At 42.5% G+C, this 23542-nt stretch overlaps 2 protein-coding genes across 2 annotated transcripts in view; both read left to right on the top strand.

The window, feature by feature from the left end:
- The first annotated feature begins 21 nt into the window (after positions 1-21).
- LOC118117763 (activin receptor type-2B) lies at positions 22-13069 on the top strand. The gene is made up of 11 exons (XM_035170301.2): positions 22-153; positions 2229-2436; positions 4674-4789; positions 5341-5492; positions 5706-5849; positions 6621-6764; positions 7670-7818; positions 8003-8117; positions 8634-8772; positions 9028-9158; positions 9669-13069. Exons 1-11 carry the CDS (start codon positions 102-104, stop codon positions 9861-9863), a joined length of 1545 nt encoding a protein of 514 aa, XP_035026192.1. The 5' UTR covers positions 22-101; the 3' UTR covers positions 9864-13069.
- A 1559-nt stretch (positions 13070-14628) lies between these two features.
- Positions 14629-23542, top strand: part of LOC118117874 (rho GTPase-activating protein 29) — a 31396-nt gene continuing 22482 nt past the window's right edge. The window contains exons 1-2 of the mRNA XM_035170495.2: positions 14629-14828; positions 16318-16666. Of these exons, the coding sequence (XP_035026386.1) occupies positions 16381-16666 (286 nt within the window). The 5' untranslated portion in view covers positions 14629-14828; positions 16318-16380. The remainder of the gene's footprint in view (positions 14829-16317; positions 16667-23542) is intronic.

Raw genomic sequence — 23542 nt, 5'->3', positions numbered from 1 at the left:
CGTTGGGTTCGATCCCGGACCGATGTTGCGGGCCGGCGGAGTTTGAATGTTGGCCACGGACACGCGGGGGAAAGCGCTGTTTGCTGTATTCGAGACGGAACATGTCTTTTTCATGGCTGACTTGTTCACTTCTTCTGGGAACTTTGTGCGCAGGTAAGCGGCTATTGTTGGGGCTCGGACCCCCGAGCGGCTCTCGCTCTTTTTATCCTTTTTATTTTTCTGCGTTTTAAACATTTACACGTGTGCGTAATTTGTTGTTAGATCTCCACCCGGGGAGCGAGTTTACGTCAGTTTGAACTTTGTTGGCACCGTTCGGCTCCGGCTTTATCCAATTCCCCCCCCTTAATCGCCTTTTCTCCATTTGTCCCTTAAACGCATCTCCCCCCCCCCACCCAACCAACCCCAACCCCTACTCCAGCTTTTATTACACCAGTAGCTGCTTCTTCAATTTAAAAAACAACAATAGCTTTTAAACGCTTTGTGCGACACCCAAAAATTAAAAACACACACATTTACTAATCCAAATTTAAAACTGTTGTGTCCCCCCCCCACCCCACACCTTTTATTAACAGAGGCAGGAATAGAAAGCAAGCAGCTGCATCAACATCCTGAAACCTTAGAGGCTCCATCTCTTGTTTTGTGTGGCTGCACCCTGAGCTGCGGCCACACTTCCCCTTCGTCTGTTGTTTTTTTTTTCCTCCTTTCCTTTTCCCCACAAATCAATGGCGTTTGATTCGACATCAGCTGTTCTTGTCTCCAGTCAGGTCCTCACCCTGGATTGAGGTTACTGTTACACACACTTACACACACACAGAGAGAGAGAGAGCTCCTGTTCCAAAAAGGCTGGGACTTGCTCACCACGTGAAATTGAGCATGAGGGTTGTTTTTCTTTTGTTTGGCTTTTTTCCCCCCCTTGCAACTCACACTGGCTGATCTTCATGTGCAAATTTCACCTTGGATCAACCAACAACAAACACACACAACACCATTTCCTCCCCCCCACCACCACCACCTTTCATGCAACGTGTGTGTTTCCTTACAGTTGTAATAAAAAATTAATTGTGGCACAGCTGTCTCCTGTGTGCCAAATTGCGCACAGGGGCTAATGCCTTTATGGTTTATAGATTACTAGGGTAGTGTAGTAAGCTGCTTCTCCACAATTCGCGTTGTTGTGGTGTAAGCCTCGGTTAAGTGACACGGTGAGGGGGGGTTGGGGAATGATCTAGTAGTAAAAGTCCTCCTGGATCATGTGACCACAGATATCAGAAATGCCATCTCGGCTCAATGGAGCACAGAGCATCACTGTTGTTGTGTCTATTTTTATTATCTTCCTCCCTTTTTTTTAATACATATTGAGCAATGATGGTTGCTCGTTGCGTTCAACCCTGTGTCCCCCTGAAAGCCATAATGAAATCCATTGTATGGCTGCTGGACAACTGAATGCACGTATGTTTAAGTGGATGTGTGCCTGTGAGTGTGTGCGTGCGTAATGGGTTGGTGGGGGTAACACTGGGGGGATGGGCAGCCTCCTATAGGCATGGATTTAAAGAGACAGGCACTATTTTTTCCCCTGAACAAAGCTCAGGCATGAACGTCCATAGGATATATTGTGAATGACATGTACGGCTGCGTGTTATCAGCCTTACACGTCTCCTGTCCTGCTGTTCAAGTGCGTCCACCCTTAATCCACAAAGATGAATATTAAAAACCCTTTTTCTCCCCCATAAGGAATTCAACATTAGGAGACTGACAGCCATTGTTACGTTTCGGCTTGGTTTCCCCTTAAAGAAGCAGCTCTTATCTGTCCTTTCCAGATGTGTCACACTCCAGGAGGATGCAGGAGTGGTTTTTATCTATAGAAGTAACGTGTCAGTATGTGTGTGTGTTTCACCACCACAGTCGGGCAGATCATTGTTCTTCCATCGCTAATTAAATTCTGTCATTTCCTCTGCCCCCTTTTTTTGACTTGTCACTCTCGGACAAGAGTTTTTTATTGAATGGTTTTAAGCCGAGAAAGTATTCAGCGAGATTTCCGAGCCCAGTGGAACTCCCGTTTTACTACAGCGACCTCCCAAAACTTGGCCACGTGCCTTCAGAGATGAGAGAGGCTCCGCTCAAGTGATGTTTCTTGGTGGCACCGAGCGGATCCTGCGCCATATGTCCAGCTTCCGCCCCTGAGTTTCAATTCATTATGGTGTGAGCTGACTGAGGCCTTCTGTCCATCGCAGGGTACAGTCTGGGCGAAGCGGAGACCCGGGAGTGTGTGTACTACAATGACAGCTGGCGCACGGAGAGGACCAACCAGAGCGGCTTCGAGCGCTGCGAGGGGGACAAGGACAAGCGACTGCACTGTTACGCCTCCTGGCTCAACTCCTCAGGGACCATCAAGTTGGTGAAGAAAGGCTGCTGGCTGGATGACTTCAACTGCTATGACAGGTGGGGTCACGGGGCGAGGGTACCGCCAACCTATGCATTTATATTGTAGGTGTGTGTCTCGTGTCCAGAGTGAGCGGCAGCGAGTACGACGGCCTCGCTCACCTCAGGTTCAGTCCATCGTTATTGCAGTGACCTGGGGGCAGAGATAACAGATCTAATGCTGACACAAGTCCTTCATTAACAAATCACTTGAACATCTCCTGGGTGCAGCTTCTCAAATGTGACAATCAGCTGTTTTTCTCTTGTGCACATCTTATCTATCCTTGGGTTTGTTTGCCCAGTGGTCAAAGAAAGCAGCCTTTTAAAGATCTCATCTCACACTGTAGGGAAGATTTGTGAAAGGCGATTTTCACTTTTGACATATTATAGTGTAGACAATGCATCAACACATTAAAAACGATTACTGCAACACTCTGGTTTTACAGAAAAACATGACACAAAACAAAGAGATACAGGATATAGACATTGGCAGATTAACCTGACCATTTAGAGATTGATTTGCTTTAACAAACTGTGTCCCAGTACACATGGTACATGGTTTTACTGCCACACTGCACATGGACCTAAGGCTACATCAATACTACTCGAAGATAACGACATAGGGCTGCTACAAATACTTGTTTTCATCATCAATTAATCTATAAAATGTCCATGTAGTGTCCAAAGGTTGCTCCTTTTTAGGATTAATGTTTCAAACCTCTCAAATGTTCATTTTACCATGATTTTAAAACAGTGAGACGCAGTAAATATACACATTTAAGAAGCTATTCAGCAAATCTTTTGCTATTTTTGAAAGCGAAATTACTGAAACCTTTTAATGAATCATCATAATTGCTATTCATTAATATTCTGGCACACAATTCCTCAAATTTTTGTTTCATTTCATACAATAAATCAAGCAAACTAGAATGCAGTCATCCACAAACGGAGAGAGAAAACAAATTATACTGAGAGTAAGTTATTTAATATGTTACACGATACAAACGGTGAGGCCGGCCACACAGGTTGAGGGTAGACTACAGTCATTTCAAAATTAAGTTTCCAGTCCTTCTATGAAAGCATTTACAGAAGCAGACTCCATTAGATGGGGGGAAGTGATTTCCACAAGTGGAGATTTATTTTTGGAAAATGCTGTGCAACCCAGCACAGCTCCTATTTATTCTTTCTGGAAATAACCAGGCAGCTCTGTGATGGCAGATAGATGCGGTGGCACCAGGCCGCTCAGGAGGAGAATTTTACACCATCACAAGTCAGACATCAAACCATCTAATCTTTCATATTCGAGCCACTGCCTTTTGAAGTAGCTTGACTGCAGTAATCCGCCCCAGATGACCCGGCCGGGGGACCTGCAGGTTCTGAGTATTTCAGGTTCAAGACTAGAGTCGTTGAATAGCAGTTTAACGACAGCAGTTTTCATTGAGACAGTCGTAGTATTTGATGATGATCCACATTAAATCAAAAAGGCAGATATTTAAAAAGCTCTTCCAGGATGGGATGCACACACACACACACACACACACATATCGTAGGTTCAGATGCTGCCGCAAATACGTTGGCGGTTTCCAGGGAATTTGCGCGGGGCCTGAAGTGCTGTTGGGCTGTAATTACAACCACAGGGGGAATATAATGGGACCCGCAAAAGTAAATTTGCTCCCGGTCAATTTAATCTGAGTGAAAAGCTCCGTAAAATAGTGGCAGACAATGAAAGGCGATTAAAAAAAGGTGGGCAGGTTCGAGCGAGTCGAGAGACGATGTCACAAAGATTAATTGTGGCATTAAAGAGCAGAGATGTGCAGTTATTTTCGTATGGTATTAGAAATCCTGCGATTCCTCTCAATATGGAACATTTGCTGAGTTAGGAGGAATAAGATTGTATATTCTCATTAAAAAAGAAGATATTAATACCTCTACAAAGTGGTCTTTGTCACGAGGAAGCAAAATAAAGGAGTGAAAAGGTCAAAGATTAGATAAATGGGATAAACATTTATTTGCCGTTAAGTCGCAGAAGCACTGTCTTGATGTAGAAATGCAATGTTGGTTTGTGATGTGTATTTTGATTCTGCTGTAAATTATTAAAACATCTAAACGCGTATCTTGTATGACATTTTATTTAACTGTGTGTGTGTGTGTGTGTGTGTGTGTGTGTGTGTGTGTGTGTGTGTGTGTGTGTGTGTGTGTGTGTGTGTGTGTGTGTGTGTGTGTGTGTGTGTGTGTGTGTGTGTCATCTGCTGTTTTAGGCAAGAGTGTGTTTCCATGGACGAAAACCCTCAGGTGTTCTTCTGCTGCTGCGAGGGCAACTACTGCAATGAGCGATTCACCCACCTTCCTGACATGATTGGCAGTGGCAACCGAGGTGAGCGGCAAACGCATCCTACATATAGAACAAGCAAAAAATAGGTCTTTCCTTTTCCCCTCTGATTAGTGGGAGCTTATCCCTGCAGCTACAGTATTAGGAAAAGGAAAAATGCCACGATTGTGATATTATGATCCCTTTTAAGCACGCTTTGATTTTTTTTTCTCCCTTTTTAAATGTTGCTAACTGATCCCTTCTAAGCTTTGTGTGTGCAAAAATCACATCCCTTGCAATTTGTCTCGCTGGTATTGTGTTGTTTTGCGAGCGAAATGCGAGACTAAGGCCGAAGCATTCAGTCTTAAGCGCTCGCACAGTCCAGCGCTGATACTCATCTGTCGAGAAGGCGACTAAGTGAAGCCTCTCACCTGCCTGTTTGCAGCGTTTCCACAGACTAATCACTTTCCAGTCGAGGATCAAGGTTGAGCCGTCTGGATAGAACGTCGCTCTGCTCTTTTAAATTCTGATCTCAGTCTGGGAGGGATGTTTGCGATGCAGCCGGTAACCTAAACGCCATAAAGCTGACACGTCGTAATTATTATGCTCCTTGACAGTGAAAATCCGGCCTCCACCTCGGGTGCCGTCCCTGCTCAACGTGCTGGTGTACTCCCTGCTGCCTCTGTGTGTGCTGTCCCTGGCCCTCGTCCTGGCCTTGTGGATGTACCGCCACCGCAAACCTCCCTACGGCCACGTAGACCTTAGCGAGGTGAGACACTCAACTCCGACTCATCTTAAGTGTGAGATCAGTCTTTCACTGCGAAGGTTTTTGCTTTTTTAATTTCTTTTGTCGGGAGTTTCCTCTCATCCACTGTGTTGGCTGCTCCTGTCTCCTGTTACCCGGATCATGTAGTATTTTGTGTCACATTTGAGATGCATGTGGCAGGAGAATGAGATGTGTTTTTCCTCGTCTGTGATGTAGGATCCAGGACCCTCTCCTCCATCACCAATGGTGGGTCTCAAACCTCTGCAGCTGCTGGAAATCAAAGCCAGGGGGCGCTTTGGTTGTGTTTGGAAGGCCCAGCTGATGAGCGAGTATGTTGCTGTAAAGGTCTTCCCTATTCAGGTGAGAAAACAATGTTACTTTAAGGCTTTAATTTATATGGTTTTCTTGTCAAATGCTGTTTTGTGGCCCCAGTTTGTGCCTTTATGATATTATTATTATATTGGCAGAAAAAAACAGCAACAAAGATGGAAAGTAACATCAGTGTACATTCATAACCACAGACTGTAAATAAAAATGAAGACATGGCGGCTCCCAAAAGTGAAGCCAAAATATTATCATCACCCCCTGCTGGCTGGCTGGCTGCAGTATAGGTCATAAACCCCACCTCCTCCATGTTAATGAATGGGGCTTGGACCAAACTTGTCATTTTTCAGTTGTTATCAAACTGAATGTTTGTTTTAATGAGTTATTTGATGCTGTAAAATGGGATTCGTTTCCGGATAGTGGGAGAAAGTGGAGATGCTTCCTCCCTCTTCACAGACAGTCCATGGTTAAAACTGATATTTATTTTTATTTACATTTAAGGAATAAATAGGAGCCACGTGGGGAATGGCTTAAAGTCTCACACTGTTATATAGCTGACACACAGCATTTATTTTTCATTTAGGATTTTGGAAATGTCTTTTTATAACTCACAGGTTTCTTTAAAGGATTACTGGGCTCATATTTTCTGGGAAATAGGCTGATTAGCTCTGTTGCTTGAATGTAATCTCAAATTAAGAGGCACAAATGGAGGCTACTTCTACTTAAGGGATGGACCAGGTTATTTTCAAAAGAGCTTGTATAAATCCTAAACCTAACTCTCTGGTTTGTGTATTCTGTTTTGTACAGGACAAGCAGTCGTGGCACAACGAGCGTGACATTTTCTTGACTCCGGGGATGCGACATGAAAACCTCCTGCGTTTCATCGCTTCAGAAAAACATGGAAGCAACCTGGAGACGGAGCTGTGGCTTATCACAGAGTTTCATGAGAGGGTGAGAACACGTCTACTCCTACACATCCATATATACATATATATTTATATATAGAGAGAGAGCAAATTCCTGGTGAGGTACAGGGGCTGCGATGTTGACCTGGACTTCTTTCATATATTGGCTGAGGCCTTTTATTTACCTGAACAAAAGACGCTCGCAGCTTTTCATCAAAGATGGGATTTTATTACTTACGGCAGCTTTGCAGTGCCCTGTGTGCCTTTAAGAGATGTGTTGCTCAGATCGAGTTTAAAAATAATACACACATCTATGTCAAATACGACCAGCCTTAAGCCCAGTAGAACTCTGCTCATCTCTCTGGTCTTAAACACTAAATGCAATAACCACAAATGCAGCATTACAATTGTTGGATACTTTTAAGGCCTTTCTCGCCTCAGACATTTTGACATGTGAGGGGGAAAATAAGGAAACGAAAAACAGCTCAGTTCCATTAAAGCTGCGTCAGGTGTCTGGTGTTTTTTTGGGACACTTGAACAGAACAGGGACATTTGCATGTTATCAGGAACTCGTGCTTTTCCTACGATGTCAAAATGTCTGCTGTGAAAAAAGACCTCTTTGGCCACAGTTAATTGCCTTAGTTCCGTTTCTTCCTTTGTCGTGTCTGTTAGGTTAAACGTTTCCATTTTCATCAACACTTTTAATGCTATTTTAAACTCGTGCTACAGGAATTTTCCCTTCTCTGGTAATTCTCCCAGACTACACTATCCAGCTGGCCTCGAACCGTGAAGTGAAAAATCACCTCTTCCTGCTCCTTTTGTGCGTTGGATGTCTGTTCTCAGGGTCACGGTCGACTAACTCCTCGTACTAAGATTCCTGCAGATGGATTAAAGATTAGATCCTCGGCCGGTTGTTAATCCTTGTCCCTGAATCTGCTTGTGTGTGCGCAGGGCTCACTGACGGACCACCTGAAGGGCAACATGGTGTCCTGGGGTGATCTGTGTCACATAGCGGAGAGCATGTCCCGCGGCTTGGCCTACCTCCATGAGGACATTCCCAGCTACAAGGGCGAGGGGCCAAAACCCACTATTGCACACAGGTAAGAGAAACATGAACCGTTTCTGGCTTTCCTGAATCCTGTACTCGATACGCTCCAATACAGTGCATCCGTTTCTGTTTGCACCTGATTTCCCAATTTTACCCTGGAATCCAGGAGCTAATTTGTGTGACGTTGTTTCTCTAGAGTTACGTCATTTTAATTCCCTCTGAAACTGTTTTCCCAGGGACTTCAAGAGCAAGAATGTGATGCTTAGCGATGATTTAACTGCGATCATCGGAGATTTTGGGCTCGCTGTGCGATTTGAACCAGGAAAACCTCCAGGAGACACTCATGGCCAGGTATGAAAGGACCGCTCTGTGTTTTTAATGTCTGCATTAACACTGATGCATGCACAAGTAACTCTCCCCTTCCTTTTTCTTTCTTTGTGTGAGCATTACACAGTGTGACTCCAGGGATGTGATATGATATTTATTTCTATTTCTTAGTTGTTTTTTTTCTCGAATATTTTCTTTCTGGTGTGTTTGAAATAGCTTTAAAAGTGTGATTCAGAAATAAAGAAAGTGTCGGTGTTTATACAGTAAGTAGGAGTCATGAATAAAGCACACAGAGGTTGTTTCCTATTGCAGAGGGAAACACTGAGGGATGGAGTTAATGATTCATCATGAAAAGAATTCTAAGTTGTTTATTCAGGCGACCGGGTAACAGGAGAAGTTTGGAGACTGTTGCCTCAAATCGAGCCGGTTTACCCTGCAGCCCATCTGCTTGTTGTTTGATACTATTTACAAACTTATGCCCTTGGAAAAACTAAATTACCGCACACACTCACAAAGACTTGAATCCATGTTTCCTGCCAGGTGGGTACGAGGCGTTACATGGCCCCAGAGGTGCTGGAGGGAGCCATCAACTTCCAGCGAGACTCCTTCTTGAGGATAGACATGTACGCCATGGGCTTGGTGCTTTGGGAGCTGGTGGCCCGCTGCTCGGTATCTGATGGTGAGTCAAACAGTGCAGGAATGCTGCTTCCCCCACAGGTGATAGGTCACGGTGCCTCAGGCCGACCTAATAAACAAAGGATTAGTTTTTGTTGTGTCTTGGAACGCCGTCTGACCCAGGTTAAAGGTGTAATGTGGGTAAAGTTACTGTTAAAATACACAACTAGTTGTTATTTCTGCTCTATCCTTTTAAAAATCTGTGCATTACCTCCTGTGTAACGTTTTCCCATCCTGTGGCCTTGCTGCGTCTCTTCAGGTAATACTGGCGAGTACATGCTGCCGTTCGAGGATGAAATTGGCCAGCATCCCACCCTGGAGGATCTGCAGGATGTGGTCGTGCACAAGAAGATGCGTCCAGCCATCAAGGAGTGCTGGCTCAAACATCCTGTGAGTAACAGTGGAAGAATAGCTCCTGGAGTTTCAACAGCAATCCCAGGATGCATTGCATCCTTTGTTCCAGTGAATACGGCTCAAACGTGTTCATAGTTCCATGAATCAGACTTTGTTGCTTTGGAAACTTGTCAGTTGGGTCTCCAACTTTAGATAATGGAAAGTGAGGGATTTCTGGCCGATTTAAATCGGTCACTTTCTCTTTTGTTCTTTTTCTGCATCAATCTCTTCTTTCGGTTTCTTCGGTGGCTCTGTCCTGATTCTAGCTCTGAGAATGGTGAATTAGCTATCTGCTCTGGTTGTTGGTGTGTGACGTATGCCATAAAGCAAGTCGTACCAGCATTGCACAAATACTTATAGTGCAGTTCCAGGCAGCGCTGCGGCAAAGAGCGCTTTAAGTTTCATACTATCAAAATGAAGCTGTTATTTTAAGGTGTATAAATAATAGATATAAATAATAAAGATCTGCAATTTTTAACTTTTCCATTGTCTCGGTTGTGACCGCAGGGTTTGAACCAGATGTGCGAGACCATCGAGGAATGCTGGGACCACGACGCAGAGGCGCGATTATCGGCCGGCTGCGTCGAGGAGCGCATCGGCCAAATCTCCAGGATGATCAGCAGCTCTACCTCAGACAGCCCCGTCTGCATCGTGACGTCTCTCACCAACGAGGACCTACCTCCCAAAGAGTCCAGCACCTGAACGGGGGACACCATCCTTCACCTGAGCTCCTGACTTTTTAATTTTTTCGAACCCAAACTCAGCGGATCTCCGTGAATATTTAAAAACATGAAAAAAACAAAACAACAACTAGCCACTTGAATGCAGCTGCTATTTTACCCCGATACTGGTATTTTTTTCGTTTTTTTAATGTTTTTCCAGTGTTTTAAAGTCAGATCTTACTAACACATCCATCTGCTGTAGTTTTGAAGTAGTAATAAGCTATGCGATGGGCACATCTGATAACACCCATGTGTCAAATCTTTTAATGTTTTCATTACCTCATGTATTTCTTTTGTGTTAGTCGTTTTATTTTTTTTATTACCTCATCAGTTATCGTTTTTTCCTGTCTTGGTCATGACCGTCTGTGGCCAAATGAAATGAATCTTTGCTCCAGACCTTGGACAACGTGCTGCACACCTCGGAGGAACCGTTTTGAGACTGTTAGACGAAATATATTCATCTTCCTCAGGGGTCGAAGCTTCTCGATTTTTAAGCTCGAGTGTGCTCCCTTATTTTAAACCGGCGAACGCCTCAAAAAGAAATAAGAAAAAGATCAAAAAGAAAACGGAGCACAGCTGTGTTATCGCATGGGAAGGAGCTAAAAAGGAAGTTGAACAGTTGTATTGGACGTTTTTGAACTTTTTTGAAGATTTGGGACAACCGCCTTGTCCCCGGGGAACTACCTCTCAGGTATCCAGTAGGTTTCTTTGGAACATTTTCTCTAATTTTGAGAGCCAAGCTATCCAGCTCGCTATCATGGACATATTCCTGGATTCTTTTTATTCTGTTTCTTTTTCTTTTTTTTTTTAATTGTAGAAATTCAGAGTTACTCCTTTGCCAGTGCCAGGGGCATTGATGGATGCTGTCTGGAGTTGCAATGTTACACATTTTTGATTTTAAAGTGTGTGTGTGTGTGTGTGTGTGTGTGTGTGTGTGTGTGTGTGTGTGTGTGTGTGTGTGTGTGTGTGTGTGTGTGTGTGTGTGTGTGTGTGTGTGTGTGTGTGTGTGTGTGTGTGTGTGTGTGTGTGTGTGTGTGAGCGTGAGCGAATGCAAGAGAAGGTGAAGACAAAAATGAAATGAGATTGTTTTAGAGTGTTTTAACGTAAGAATCAGTTGGGTTTTATCCTTGCGAGGGCCATACTTGAGTAAGCAACATGTCTGTTTTTTAATTTTCATGGGTGTTTGTTCAATAGACTCAGTTCGGACACCAGTCCCCCAGATACCTCAGTCACTGTACGTCATGCAAGGAGAGCTCAGATGGTTGCCTTTGTCTCAAATGCAATGCCATAGTTGTACCATAACATGAATACCATACATTGAATGTCCGTTATGCTGCTGTGACTATTCCAGGATACTCAAGGATATGTAGATGTACATGTATTCTTTGTTAATATAACGCTAACATGTGATAACTATCCATGATATTATGTGAGGCTAATATTCTGTTTTTGTGTTGTTTTTTTTTCGACTGGGTAAGCCCTCAGCTGCTTACTCCTCCAGACTGACCTCAGATATTCTGACAAGTACCTCAGGCTTTTTCTACATGTATATCAAGTTGTGTTATGTATTTTATTGTGTTTTAGTAGTTGAGATATTTTATTGCCGGCTTGGCCTCTTTGTCTGTGGAGATTTGTTTTTAAAAATAGAGCCTGACCAGTTGGCACAGTGTTAATGCTGTACAAACCCTAAAAGAAGAGAGGCCGATTCTTGTAAATAGACGTGCACACACACAGATGCGGAACACTGATCTGTTTTTATTAGAAAAAGAAATACAAAATCAGGGCATTACAGTTCTCAGAAGTAGAAAGGGATTTCTCATTTCCACCCCTACACATTTAAAAGTCATTTGGACACCTAAATTAGCCCTGTGATGTTTTTATCCTTTCTTTCAGGAATTGCGGTTGTGTTACAGATTTTTATGAATAACGGTATCAGTTCCTCTGAATCAGAAGCTGTGTGGGTAGCACTTGCATCACAAAGTTTAGTTAATATCCTTAAAAGAAAAGAAAAAAAGGCAACAAGGAAATCGTAATGTTCGGGGCGGGCGGCTTCCGCGATTGGCCGCCTGTTTTTAAAATGCCAGTATGAACAGTATTACCTCAATATTAACCTGCTGATGTGATGTTCAGACCTGTTCAGTGTTCAGCGATGTTGGACAACACACAGGCTCATCTGTTGTGCTTTGATTAGTGCTGTGCAAACATGGTGATTTATTTTAGATTTTTTATTTTTTTGACAGTGGTCTGTAACGCTTGCTCTTGTGCAGTTTTGGTAACGAACATGCGGAACAAAAAAAACATACATCAAATAAGACGGAACAATGTTTTTTAGTGTTTGGAAATTATCAAAGTGTCTCTAACCACTTGGTGGATTGGTTTTTTGATGACGCAGCCCCGTTAGGAGTGACGTGAACTGTGGCATATGCCTGGTCCAAGGGTCCAGCAATATTTATTATACAGCAATAGTCATTTGAACATCCTAGTTCAAAGTCATTCAACTCACCTGTGACTTAGCGGTTTCCTCCTGCCGACCGGTGGAGTACATCTCATCACACCTGGATCATGTTCCGACGAGGACACGTGTCACAGTCGGTGTGGGGGGGGGTGAATTTGTGTTGGCGTGTGTGAGCTGAACGTGACCCAGGTGCTTCTTACGTATTGTGCCAGAAAAACACAGCAAATGACGTGGGAAAGTCTGCTGTGATCGGTGGTAACTTCCAAATGCTGTCTTACACCCGGCTCCTCTAAACAGAAATACCAGTTACCTCATGCAGTACCTCATTAGTAACACTAACACGGAGTCAGTCTCATCTTCGAAAAGGAAAAAAAACAAGAAAAACATCAGTTATCGTGTATATATTTACTTGACAAATGTAAAGGGTTTCTTCCTTTTCATGTGTGAATCCTGTGAAAGCAAAGCCTTTTTTCTTTTTTTTTTGATTTTTACAGTCAACATATTGTTCATTTCTTCTGGTGTGAATGGATGTTGGACTGAACTGTGTGACCTTCCCTGTTTATGTGAACTGTGCGTGTGTGAGAGAGCGTGTGTGCGGGTATGTTGGTCGGTTTCACTAAAACAGTACGAATGGAAACTATCTGTGAGTTGAAATGCTTAGAAATATAAACTAGATGAGAATACATCCATCTTTTTGTATATTTAAATAAAGATACACTGATTAACCATAAGAATGAAATTTGATTTTTTGATTTTTCCAGTTCACATTTGTCTCGTCATGGAGACACATACATGACACATCGCCTTCACATGAAAACGGGTCAGAACATACAACCAAGATGAAGCTGTGGAAAATACAAGTTGCTTTTAACAAGCATGACACTATTTGATTTTAACTTAAAGCTTATATGTTTATTTTCTGTGTAAAAATGTATGTATAATAAATATATGCAACACTTAGTATCTCACTGTAACGCTGGGCTCTATTGCTACATCTGTGCACTAGGTGGCAGCAGTGGTAGCAGCACTTTGATTTGGTTGATTATTTTTTAAATACCATTAAATGAACCAGATTGATTATTAATTTTACTGACCACAGTTTAAGCATAAAGTCGAGTAGACATTTTTGATTACACAGTATTTGATTAAGTCTTACTCCAAGGCCCTGTGGTATAAGTACAAGTACCACTACTACTACTATAAGTAATACATAGGATAAGTACATTTGTATATGATCATTAATATATGTAATACTTCAGAAAAGACAAAAAAGCTAGACTACAAGTGTATGAATAAAAGGGCTGAAGACGATAAACATTTCAATCATACATCAGAGGCTACTGGTGCCTTTTTTAAAAAGTTATTTGAAAACATTAAAATATAAATAAGAAATAATTTCTGCTAAAAATCTGGAATACTTGCCTTTGAATGCTCTTCGTTGCTGTCAAAGCTGTTACCAAATAATATTAATAATAGAAAACGTTATTTGTGTAGTACCTTTCATACAAGAAATGCAGCTTAAAGTGCTTTATAAACCATATAGATAAATAATAAAAACAAAAGCATGTTTATGAAAATAAAAACAGGTTCAAATGTAATTCATTTAAGAAAACAGATTTTTGGAATATCAGAATCTGGTTTTATTGCCAAGCAGGTTAACACATACAAGGACTTCACGTATAAACATAAAAAACATAAAAATAGGAAACAAAAATGTAATATAAATATAAAGAATAAAAGGAAAGGCCATAAAAATTACAAAAAGTAAAATTTTAAGATCTAGTTAAAGGCTGAAGTAAAGAGACATGTTTTACTTTTCTTTATACACATTGACTGAACTTTCTCCTCTGATATTTAGTCACATTATGAAGAAATGACACCAGATTTATTAAAATATATGAATAAGATTTTGCACGTTTGCCAAACAAACGTTATAACGTTGACATTTAGATTTTCTCACCTGATTATAAATATAACTGAGGCCATATTTGATGTGACCCTTAAAATAAACGCCTCAGCACGTTCACGGGCAATCGGAAGAATCATGATTCAGTTGACAAAGTGTAATAAAAACAACAGTATGCATCTTAAAAACGCATATTTGTAATAAATATATAGTTTATTATGACATTAATCAAATTTAAAAGTCCTGCAGCTCGATTTAAGATGTTTTTCTGATGTTTATTAATTTGTGGGATTGGATTACAGTTGCAAAACGTTCGATCGTACGTGAAGGCATCGCAGCTCTAGCCAATCGGAGCGCGTCTGGCAGGTCATGTGACGCAGGGACTGTTAAACTACGAGTGAGCGGAGAGTTGCGGGGAATCTTCTTCTACTTCTTCCCGGGGATCAGAGACTGCGAGCGGACAACTTTGCGCCTCCCTGCCGCCGCCGCGTCCGCTGCTGGAACCGAAATGTCGTCGTTCTACGGGCGATCTTAGACAAAGTGTTCGGATGTCGCCGCCATTATGTCAGTAAACCGCCGAGCAGGTGAGTTTAAACAGCGTCTCTTTTTTCTTCTTCTTCTGTTTATGACCCGGGTCCGCTGCGTTCCCACCGCAGCATCACTTCTCTAAACTGTGCGCAAAGACAAACGTTGAGCTCGCGTAAGTTTGCGTTCTTGTGGAAACCTGCTCTGATTTTCACTTAGTTGGGGTTTTAAGTGGGAAAAGTATTGCTGTGTTTTTGATTGACAGACTGATCCCCGTTATTAAACATCAAACATGGCGTTGAACTACGCTAGCTAACAGCTAAGCTTTGCTCAACGTGCGCAACGTTACAACGCGTTTCACGTTAAACAAAATGCAAACAAGTCCCATCACTACAGAGTAGAGATCATTCAAAGACTTTGAGAAAAGTTTAAAGGTTCAGTGTGTGGAAGTGAGTGACACCTACTGGTGAGGTGTCATGTTGCAGCTGGATACCCCGCACCCCGCCCTCCCCTTGCGAACCTGTGGTAGCCTTCAGTTGTCATAAAAACTCGAAACTGTAAAAAAAACATGGCGGCCTCCGTAGAGAGGACCCGCTCCAGGTGTAAATATAAAGTATTTAAATATAATGAGCCCATTCTAGGGTAAAGAAAACAACAATTCGTACAATTTATTAACCCACCTAATTTCGCTCATGTCGGTTAATTCGGTGACTAACTTCCCCAATGCGAACTGTCGGGTTTCCGCTACGTTCCGAGCTGTATCACCCTGCTGCGAGCCCGACCTCCTCACTCCCCCGCTGACCTGCACATTTTTACTTTGTGTTTGTGTGATTCACTCTGAAGTGTAGGAGACGCGTATTTAAACGCGTTGTAAAAATCATTTTGCGTGCACGCAGTTCACACACAACTCACGTGACACGCACAGGGTTGAAGTGACTGGAACCATCCGGATTCATAATTTGACATCGATTGTGGGGGTTTGTAAAATAACTGTTCATTAATCGAGGTAAAAGTTTCACATTCAATTTCTGCCAATAGATCCCTTTCAACTAAATCTTACACACTGGACCTTTAATTGGAGTTTATAGTCGTGTGCACTGTAAACTCACTGAAAAACAAGATATGACATAGGGCAGTGAAGGGCTGGGCAATAAAACAATGTCAAAAGTTATCAGCAATTAATCATTTTAATCAACAGCAATATAATAAGGGTTCAATATATTGATATATCGTACATTCTACAAGATACAGCACATAATTGATCTATCTCAGTTTGTAATATGATTCAAAGTGTTATTCACTGCTCATAAAGAAGTTTACAACCACAACCTCCACTCAGTTAAACCTTCAAATCAGGCTTTAAACTTTTAAGATATAAATGGGACATTGATCATGATAATTATAACATTTCTATCTTGACATCGTTTTGGCCATATCATCCAGCCCTAGGACAGTGGTTCAAGAGTTCACATGTAACAGGTCTTAAATACTTTTGGACAGAGATACAATCACATACATCCTCCTCACCCATCCTTCTCTTTCTTCCAGCCGTCCAGGGATCAGTGCTGTCCTCCCCATAAAAGGGGGGTGGTAGCTGCACTGGCTGCTGTGATGCTCCGGAAGAGCAGCAGCAGCAGTGGCCTCGGGACAATGCAAGCCCAGGGTCGGCCACGACACCTCCCCAAGTCTCACACGGGGTCCCTGTCGTCCCGGTCCACCAAGACCTTGGACGTGGGCCGCAGCTCCAAGAACCCCAACCCTCTGAGCAGCATGGGGCTGTCGTCTCGGCTGGTGGGGGCGCCGGGAGTGGACCCGGAGTATGTGATGCAGCTGGTGAACGATGTGCGAGGGTTCGCCGATGTGCTGCTCAGCCTCAAGGATGCTTTCCAGTGTAGAGGTGAGTTCAGGAGCAGCTGGAATGCGGGGGAGTTTGGCGAGGGGCTCATAGGGGTCAGGGAAGTGAAACACAGGAAAACGACACACTGGCGGAAAGAAAATGAAACTGGTAACACATAAAGTTCTTCACAGAAATCTGTGTGTATTCTAAGGAAGTGCTCACTTTCCCCTTGCCTACTTCTACTTCAGTTTACAAGCTAGAGGAAGTTTCAACAGGCTTCAGATAGCGATGAGACGCGTGTTGGATCAGGTGATCGTTGATGCAGCGTTATCCAAACCATGATAAGAGCATGAAAGTTTGACTTTTTCTCGTTGAGTAAGTGCTTTTAAAATCAAAAGTGTCAATTAGCTACGTTACCCTTTGGTCCGAAGAGGCTATTGTCAGTGGAGAACTTGTCTCTATCTCTTCCACAATGCATTTTCTCCACGTGTATTTGCCGACCATTTCTTTAGAAAAGATCCATTGTTCTTTGAACTGAGGCGCTGACACTAAAACCTGATATTTACCAATGATGCAGATTGCTGAAATTCTCCACTAGCAAATTCCATTGTACATCGGGAATGAATGTTTTTTGTGTGACTAGTTGCCGACAGGAATGACAAATACAAATGTCCAACACACCTCAAGCTTTTTAAACAGTGTTACAGTGAACATTGTTGTGTACTCAGTGTTAGTGAAGCACAACAGCACTGTCAGTGTTCTGCCTCGATGCTTTTTGTGACTCACTTGCTCGGAATAAAATGTCCAGGAAGGCTCTGTGTGTTTCTTGTTATTCTACAGATAACTAAAGCACCAGAGTTTGTGACAGACAGCCAGAACCACCTGTGGAGTGTCAGTTTATAGTGTGATAACAGCCTCCCTGCGAACGTGCAGGAGTGCTTGCGGTGCTGCTGGTGTCTTCAACAGCTACACTCAGCCACACACCGCTACACACAAGTGCACAAGTGGAGCAGACATCAGAGCTGACGCTGGTGTCTTTCTTTGTTTTTCTCACTTGGTTTTGATGGGCCCGCGGTTGTTTGCAAGACATGAGGAAACACTTAACCCACACAGACGCACACCCAGCGTTAGACTGATGATAACTTACTGTGTGTTGTCGTTTGTGTGCAGCCACTGTTTGTTTTCATTACCAGTCAATCTGTCTTTTACTTGCTGTGCTTTGACATTATGAAATATTAGAGATGTTTCAATACCAACATCAGAAATGCCTCAGACACTGCTGACAATGCTGGGTCAGGCATCTGCGAATACACAAATGTATGTACTGACTTTAATTGGCATTCACAAATGGCTCTGCAGTAGACACAGGCTCTAATCAGCTCTGATCGGTAGTGATGGAAACATGACAAACAAATGTGATAAATTTGATAAAGACAGCCTCAAAGCAAGAGAGATAATCTACAAACTTGTTGAGTTCATTGTTCTGGACGGCCAACCCCTGTTGCTTGTTGAAAACGTAGGTTTTCAGTTCTTAATGGACCATTTCGAGCGGTGGTACAGTTTGCTTGGTTTAAAGTTCTCAGCTTCCCAATGCCCGAAGTCATTGCTTTGTCCAACCTAATGTACTAAATGAACTTATCGATCAATCAACCCTTAAGTAGTGTTTGTCATTCACAAAGGCAGGACATTCTCTCACGTGAGCAGATCTCTGATCATTCTTTTATATTCCCGTTGTACAAATGACTATACTATTTTCCTTTTGTGGATAAATAGATAAGGCCAGTGTTCATCTACTACGGCTCCTACTGTAACTGCTAAGAGACTCATGTACCTACAGTGTGAAGGTCTGGCAGTGGGAGTGAGTTGTTTAGCCATTCCTCTGGCTGGAGGAGTGAGGCCTCTGTGAGTGAGCCTCGCGCTGTGTTGTTCTGAGCCATCACAAAAACATTTGGGATATTTTGCCTCCCCGAGTACAACGGCTCCTATTCAGCAGGTGGGGATGAAATGATAGCATATATGACCCCCCCCCCCACTGTCACTCAGTTATTTGTCAGCTAGATTGATGGTTTGTTTTTGTTATCTGTTTTTCTCTGGGGCACTGACGCAAGTGATCCAACTTTGTGAAGAGGCTGCTACTATGTGGTTTACTGTCCAGTTAAACATGAAAAATGAATTGGTAATAAAAATGATTCAGAGCAATGAGTGGTGGAAGATGTTTCTGGTTTAAGAACATTTATTTTGTCAGTAGTCCTCCCAGCTTTAAATACACACCGTGATCCAGTAAACACCAAACAAACAAACAGGGAATGTTAAAATTGGATTTAGAGAGCGACAGTTTGGAACTCGTGTGTGTGTGTGTGTGTGTGTGTGTGTGTGTGTGTGTGTGTGTGTGTGTGTGTGTGTGTGTGTGTGTGTGTGTGTGTGTGTGTGTGTGTGTGTGTGTGTGTGTGTGTGTGTGTGTGTGTGTGAACTACTTAAGCAGTTTCCAGTTTCCCATCTACTTTTACACTCTGAGAATTGTTGGAGATTAGTCTGGCTCCCGTTTGCTGGCGTTTGAACAATCCTGTCGGTTGTTTCTCATTGACAGCTGCTGATTCTCACCTAAAATTGTTTTTCTTTAGCAGACAGTTTTTTTTTTTATAGACAGGTTCATGTGATCTTCATTTCCAAAGCCACATTAAGTGATTGATTTATTTTTTACAGTGATAGTGATTTTGTCGATCTCAGTACGTCTACTCCTTGCTCTTTGTCTGTGTGTGTGAGTTAACAATCCAAAATGTGTGTGATGTGATTAATGACTTTTCTGTTTTGGTCTGGGAGGTCAGGGAGGTCACACGGTCTGGAAAAAGAACAGTCAGAGGTCTGCTTTCCACTGATTTAGCAGGCTATTTACATCTATAGTGTTTTATATGTTGTATTATTGCATGATTGCACTTCCCTTATTGAATTCTCATAATTGAAATTGTTAATAGGGGTGTATACTGCCCTACCTTGTGACTTTTCCAGAAGACACATACCTACATGCACTAAGTCTCTGCCTATAGTGTTTGATGTGTGATTTACAGCATGTGTTTTGCCTGAAAAGACCCTTCAGGCCTCCATCAAGTTAAGTAAAGCTGCAGCAACAAGGTAGTGAGTGGGGAGGAGGTTATTACGGTACATGCCAACTCTTGTGTTGTTCTTTTCATATTTGGAAAGGTCTGACACTGGAGTACTGTGTGAAACCGACGTTATGCTTTTTTTCGCTGATAGGCGTGCTCCCCGTTGAGATCTGGCAGCAGGCTTGTATTCCTTGTGCCGAGAAGCAGGTTTGTCTCAGTGAGTCACATAGCTCCTCGTCCAGAGAAAACCCTGTGGAGGATTTAGCTGGGAAGATGTTCATTGTTCCTCTCGCGAGCACCCGCCAGTTTTTAGCTGGAGGCATCGCATACAAGCAGCATGTTTACTTGACGGACATCCATTTAGCTGAGCAAAGTAGAACCAGCGTATTCACACCCTCAACTTGACACCAGTAGATCCACCGGGCTCAGATTGTGGTGTAGATTTACACTTTCTCTCATATCTGGCCTCTTAGTCACACAATTGTTTCCCAACAATTGTAAAGCTGTCGAGGAATTTGAGGCCGCACGAGTTTTGACGGAGTAGGTGACACCTGTCCTCATCTCGCTGTTACCCTGAGATGATCTTTGACCACTTACATGTGGTGTCACACTCATTGGGGCTCCAATTACCCCAATCTTACTAATAATTTTATTTTACCTTATAACTTTGTTTATCTATAACATTTTTGAAACAGCTGCTACTAAGTGCAAAGATAACAAGTTAAATAGGGCATATGATTGGAAAAAAATATAAAGATAAACACCCAATAATTGTGTAAAAGCCGTTCAATAAATAAGATTTAAAAACAGACGGGGAAGATATGACAAGCATTTTATAGTAATAGTAGACGCGTAGTAATTTTACTGCTTTTCAGGGCCAACTCGATAAAAAAGAAACGTGATAAAAATGTCAGGATATTTTCCTTTTTCTGAAGTTTTCATTTCAGCGTGTGTAGCTGAAGACAGCCCGGTTAATGGTTTTAATCAGGATGAAAAATAGTCCTCTGCACACACAGCCGAGCCGCTGTCCCCCTCCCATCCCCCAACTCTCCTGCATACTCGGCATTCCTTTAGAACAAATGTTCACTTGTGGCTATAGTGCCTTCAATAGACTAATGGTAGGTGTGAGGCAGATTTGACTGCGGAGACTCTCCTTAAATAAATTAAGTTTAGATTCGTGGTCATAACTGCAGCTGAAGTGATCATCTGCTCAAAGCTTGTCTTTCATTTTCGAAATTTTAAAGCGAGGACAGTTGTCCCTGAGGGAACCGCAGCGTGTGTGTTGTAGTCATCTGAAGTATATAGGAACTGTTACTTAGAGGAATTTGTTCTTTTGCTTATCAACTAAAGAGTCTTTACAAAATGTCACTGTTGCACAAGCTCTGTACTTCACCATTTCACAGCTTTGGTTTGCTTTTATTGTGGCGACCACACAGGAATGAAAAAGCGGAAAATTTCACCTCAAAAATATCAATTTTTTTCCCACAATGTGTTAAAAATGTCATTGTTGCAAGTATCTCAGTGGTTTGACCTCATTTTCAAGCCCAAAAAAAGTTGAGGAATGTGTTTTGAGAAATGTGTGGTGGTTATTAAGTTATGGATGGTGTAGAGTCTTACAGAGCTCATCAGGGTCAGGTTTAAACTTTAAATGGCTTCTGCTGCGACGACATCAGGACGCCAATTTAAACTGTACATCCTTGAAGGTTTCTTTACTCAAGAGAGTCTGGCTTGCATACTCTATCCCATTAGCCACAGGTGGAAAAGAAGGAAGAAAAGCTTTTACAGTTCCACTTCAGGGTAGAACAAACATCTCGGCACAGCTGAGCGTGAGCTCGAAAGGTTGTTTATTCAATGTATGGTGTGCATTGTGTGTTTGTTTGAGCACAGATAAACTCTGGATCATGTTACCTCCCATTATGCTACAGAAAACATTCTTCGTACACTGTAGTGCTGCGAGGAGGAACAGTTAAAGTCTGTACACGAGGAGGAACATGTCTGCTTGAGCCTCATTTCACTGGGAAAACTGGGGCTGCTTTCAACTGATGTGTCATCGTGACACTCTGATAAGATCTGGCTGTACTCCAGTTAAAATGCATTGTTCAGAGTTATACAGCAAAAGTCTCGAATACCAATTTTACACCAAAAGGCCACGGACCAGAAGACAAGTTTGTTGTGTGTCACGTTTGTTGAGTAGAAAGATTCATTGTGGCCCATGATGATCTTACAGTGTAACTTTTTTTAATCTCTTACCTTACTCAACAAGCGTTCCCTCCATGACATGTGTCAGTACTATGTTGGGAAAATGGGTGTTCAACCAGGGTGTCATGTTTCCATCACTGCTGAACGGAGCCGGAGCCGTTAACTACCGGCGACTACTGTCTTGAGTCTGGCCTGGGAATAAATTGTACCCTCTCCACACTAACAACTAAGGCCAGATGTTAGGAGGCGTAAATGGGCTTTTTCTGCTCAGTTCAAACGTGGCTCTGTGTTGTTGTCAGAAGGGCCGACTCTTCCCTTCGAGTGGTACTTGATAAAAGTGTTCATTCACACATTCAGTCACCTTGATAACGATTTTAAGAAAGTTGTTTTCCTCTCTGCTCAGCGCTCTTTAAACTGCAGTTGTAATGAGAATTGGACATTTTAGTTGCTTTGAGTCAATTTAAAAAGACTGGAATCTATGTAATTTACCAGTGTAATTAGAGGTAATGTTGGACTGCTTCCTATCTTGTAGAATGAGGCAATTTTCTGTGTTTTAACCATTTCAAAGTCCCAGTTTACTCGCCATTAAAAGCCATCACTACCCTGTGCAAAATAAATCCAGCCGTTAGTGCCACAAATATCTACCCTTCTCACACAAGTGCCCCTGTGCCAACTGAAGTGGCCACTTGCGGGTGGTGCCTTCAGCCGAGAGAAAAGCCCAATTCCAACACATAATGCTTTAATGGCCTGCTGCTCTTAGGAGAAAGAAAGGAGAGATTTGTTGGGCAGTAACTTTCCCCTGTGATGCTGAAGGATGTTTTTGTGCAAGCTTGTGGTCGGGGTGTGTTTCCTGGGGTGGGATTTATGGTTATGGGCTGTAGATGTTTGTGTAGGAGATTGGTCATGGCGAGGGGTGGATTGGCCGGTGGAGCTCCTGCTAGCACTGGGATGTCGCTCGCTGGCGATTGGTCAGACCTGCTGAAATTTACAACTCTGGCCGGCGCAGGAGGGGGCTGAGACTTGTGATGCTACTCTGAGAGGTAGTATTTTTTTTTAGTTAGTCATCTCTGATAAGAGACACAACAAAAACACAGTTGTACTTGGCATAACAAATTCTTGGACCTGATTCACATGTCTGAAGGAGTTAGTCACCTCTCTTGCCCAATAGACTCACACATGTTCCCATGCTGTATCAGGTGACATCATTCATCCAGGTGGGTGGAGATTCATTCATGAAACCTTGAACTAACAATGTGTTGAGGTGAAGTCACCCACAGATTCAAGTAGTGGAATAAAACTCTGCAACAGTACCAGCCTTTCTGCGTTTGGTAGTATTGCAACAAGCTGAAACAATTAGCTGATGTCGAATGTGAGGTTTTTCTTTTTCTTTTGTTAAATGCGAGTAAATTAAATATGATGGGACATAATAAATAATTTAAATGTCCTCTAGGGCACTGGTAAAATGTGATTTGCTTATTTTCCTACATGGAGGTCATATTTTCAACCCCTGTGCGCCTGTTTGTTTTTCATTGTTTGTTTGTTGGTTGGTTGGTGGTTTGTTTGTTTTCAGCAGGATTACTCAAAAAACTACTGAATGGATTCCCACAAAAAAGTTGGCACATGGAAAATAAAGAAA

Source organism: Hippoglossus stenolepis, chromosome 11 (assembly GCF_022539355.2).
Source record: "Hippoglossus stenolepis isolate QCI-W04-F060 chromosome 11, HSTE1.2, whole genome shotgun sequence".
In the NCBI taxonomy this organism is placed as follows: Eukaryota; Metazoa; Chordata; class Actinopteri; order Pleuronectiformes; family Pleuronectidae; genus Hippoglossus; species Hippoglossus stenolepis.
The sequence above is the reverse complement of the archived record's forward strand: the minus strand, read 5'-3'. Positions and strand labels throughout refer to the sequence as shown.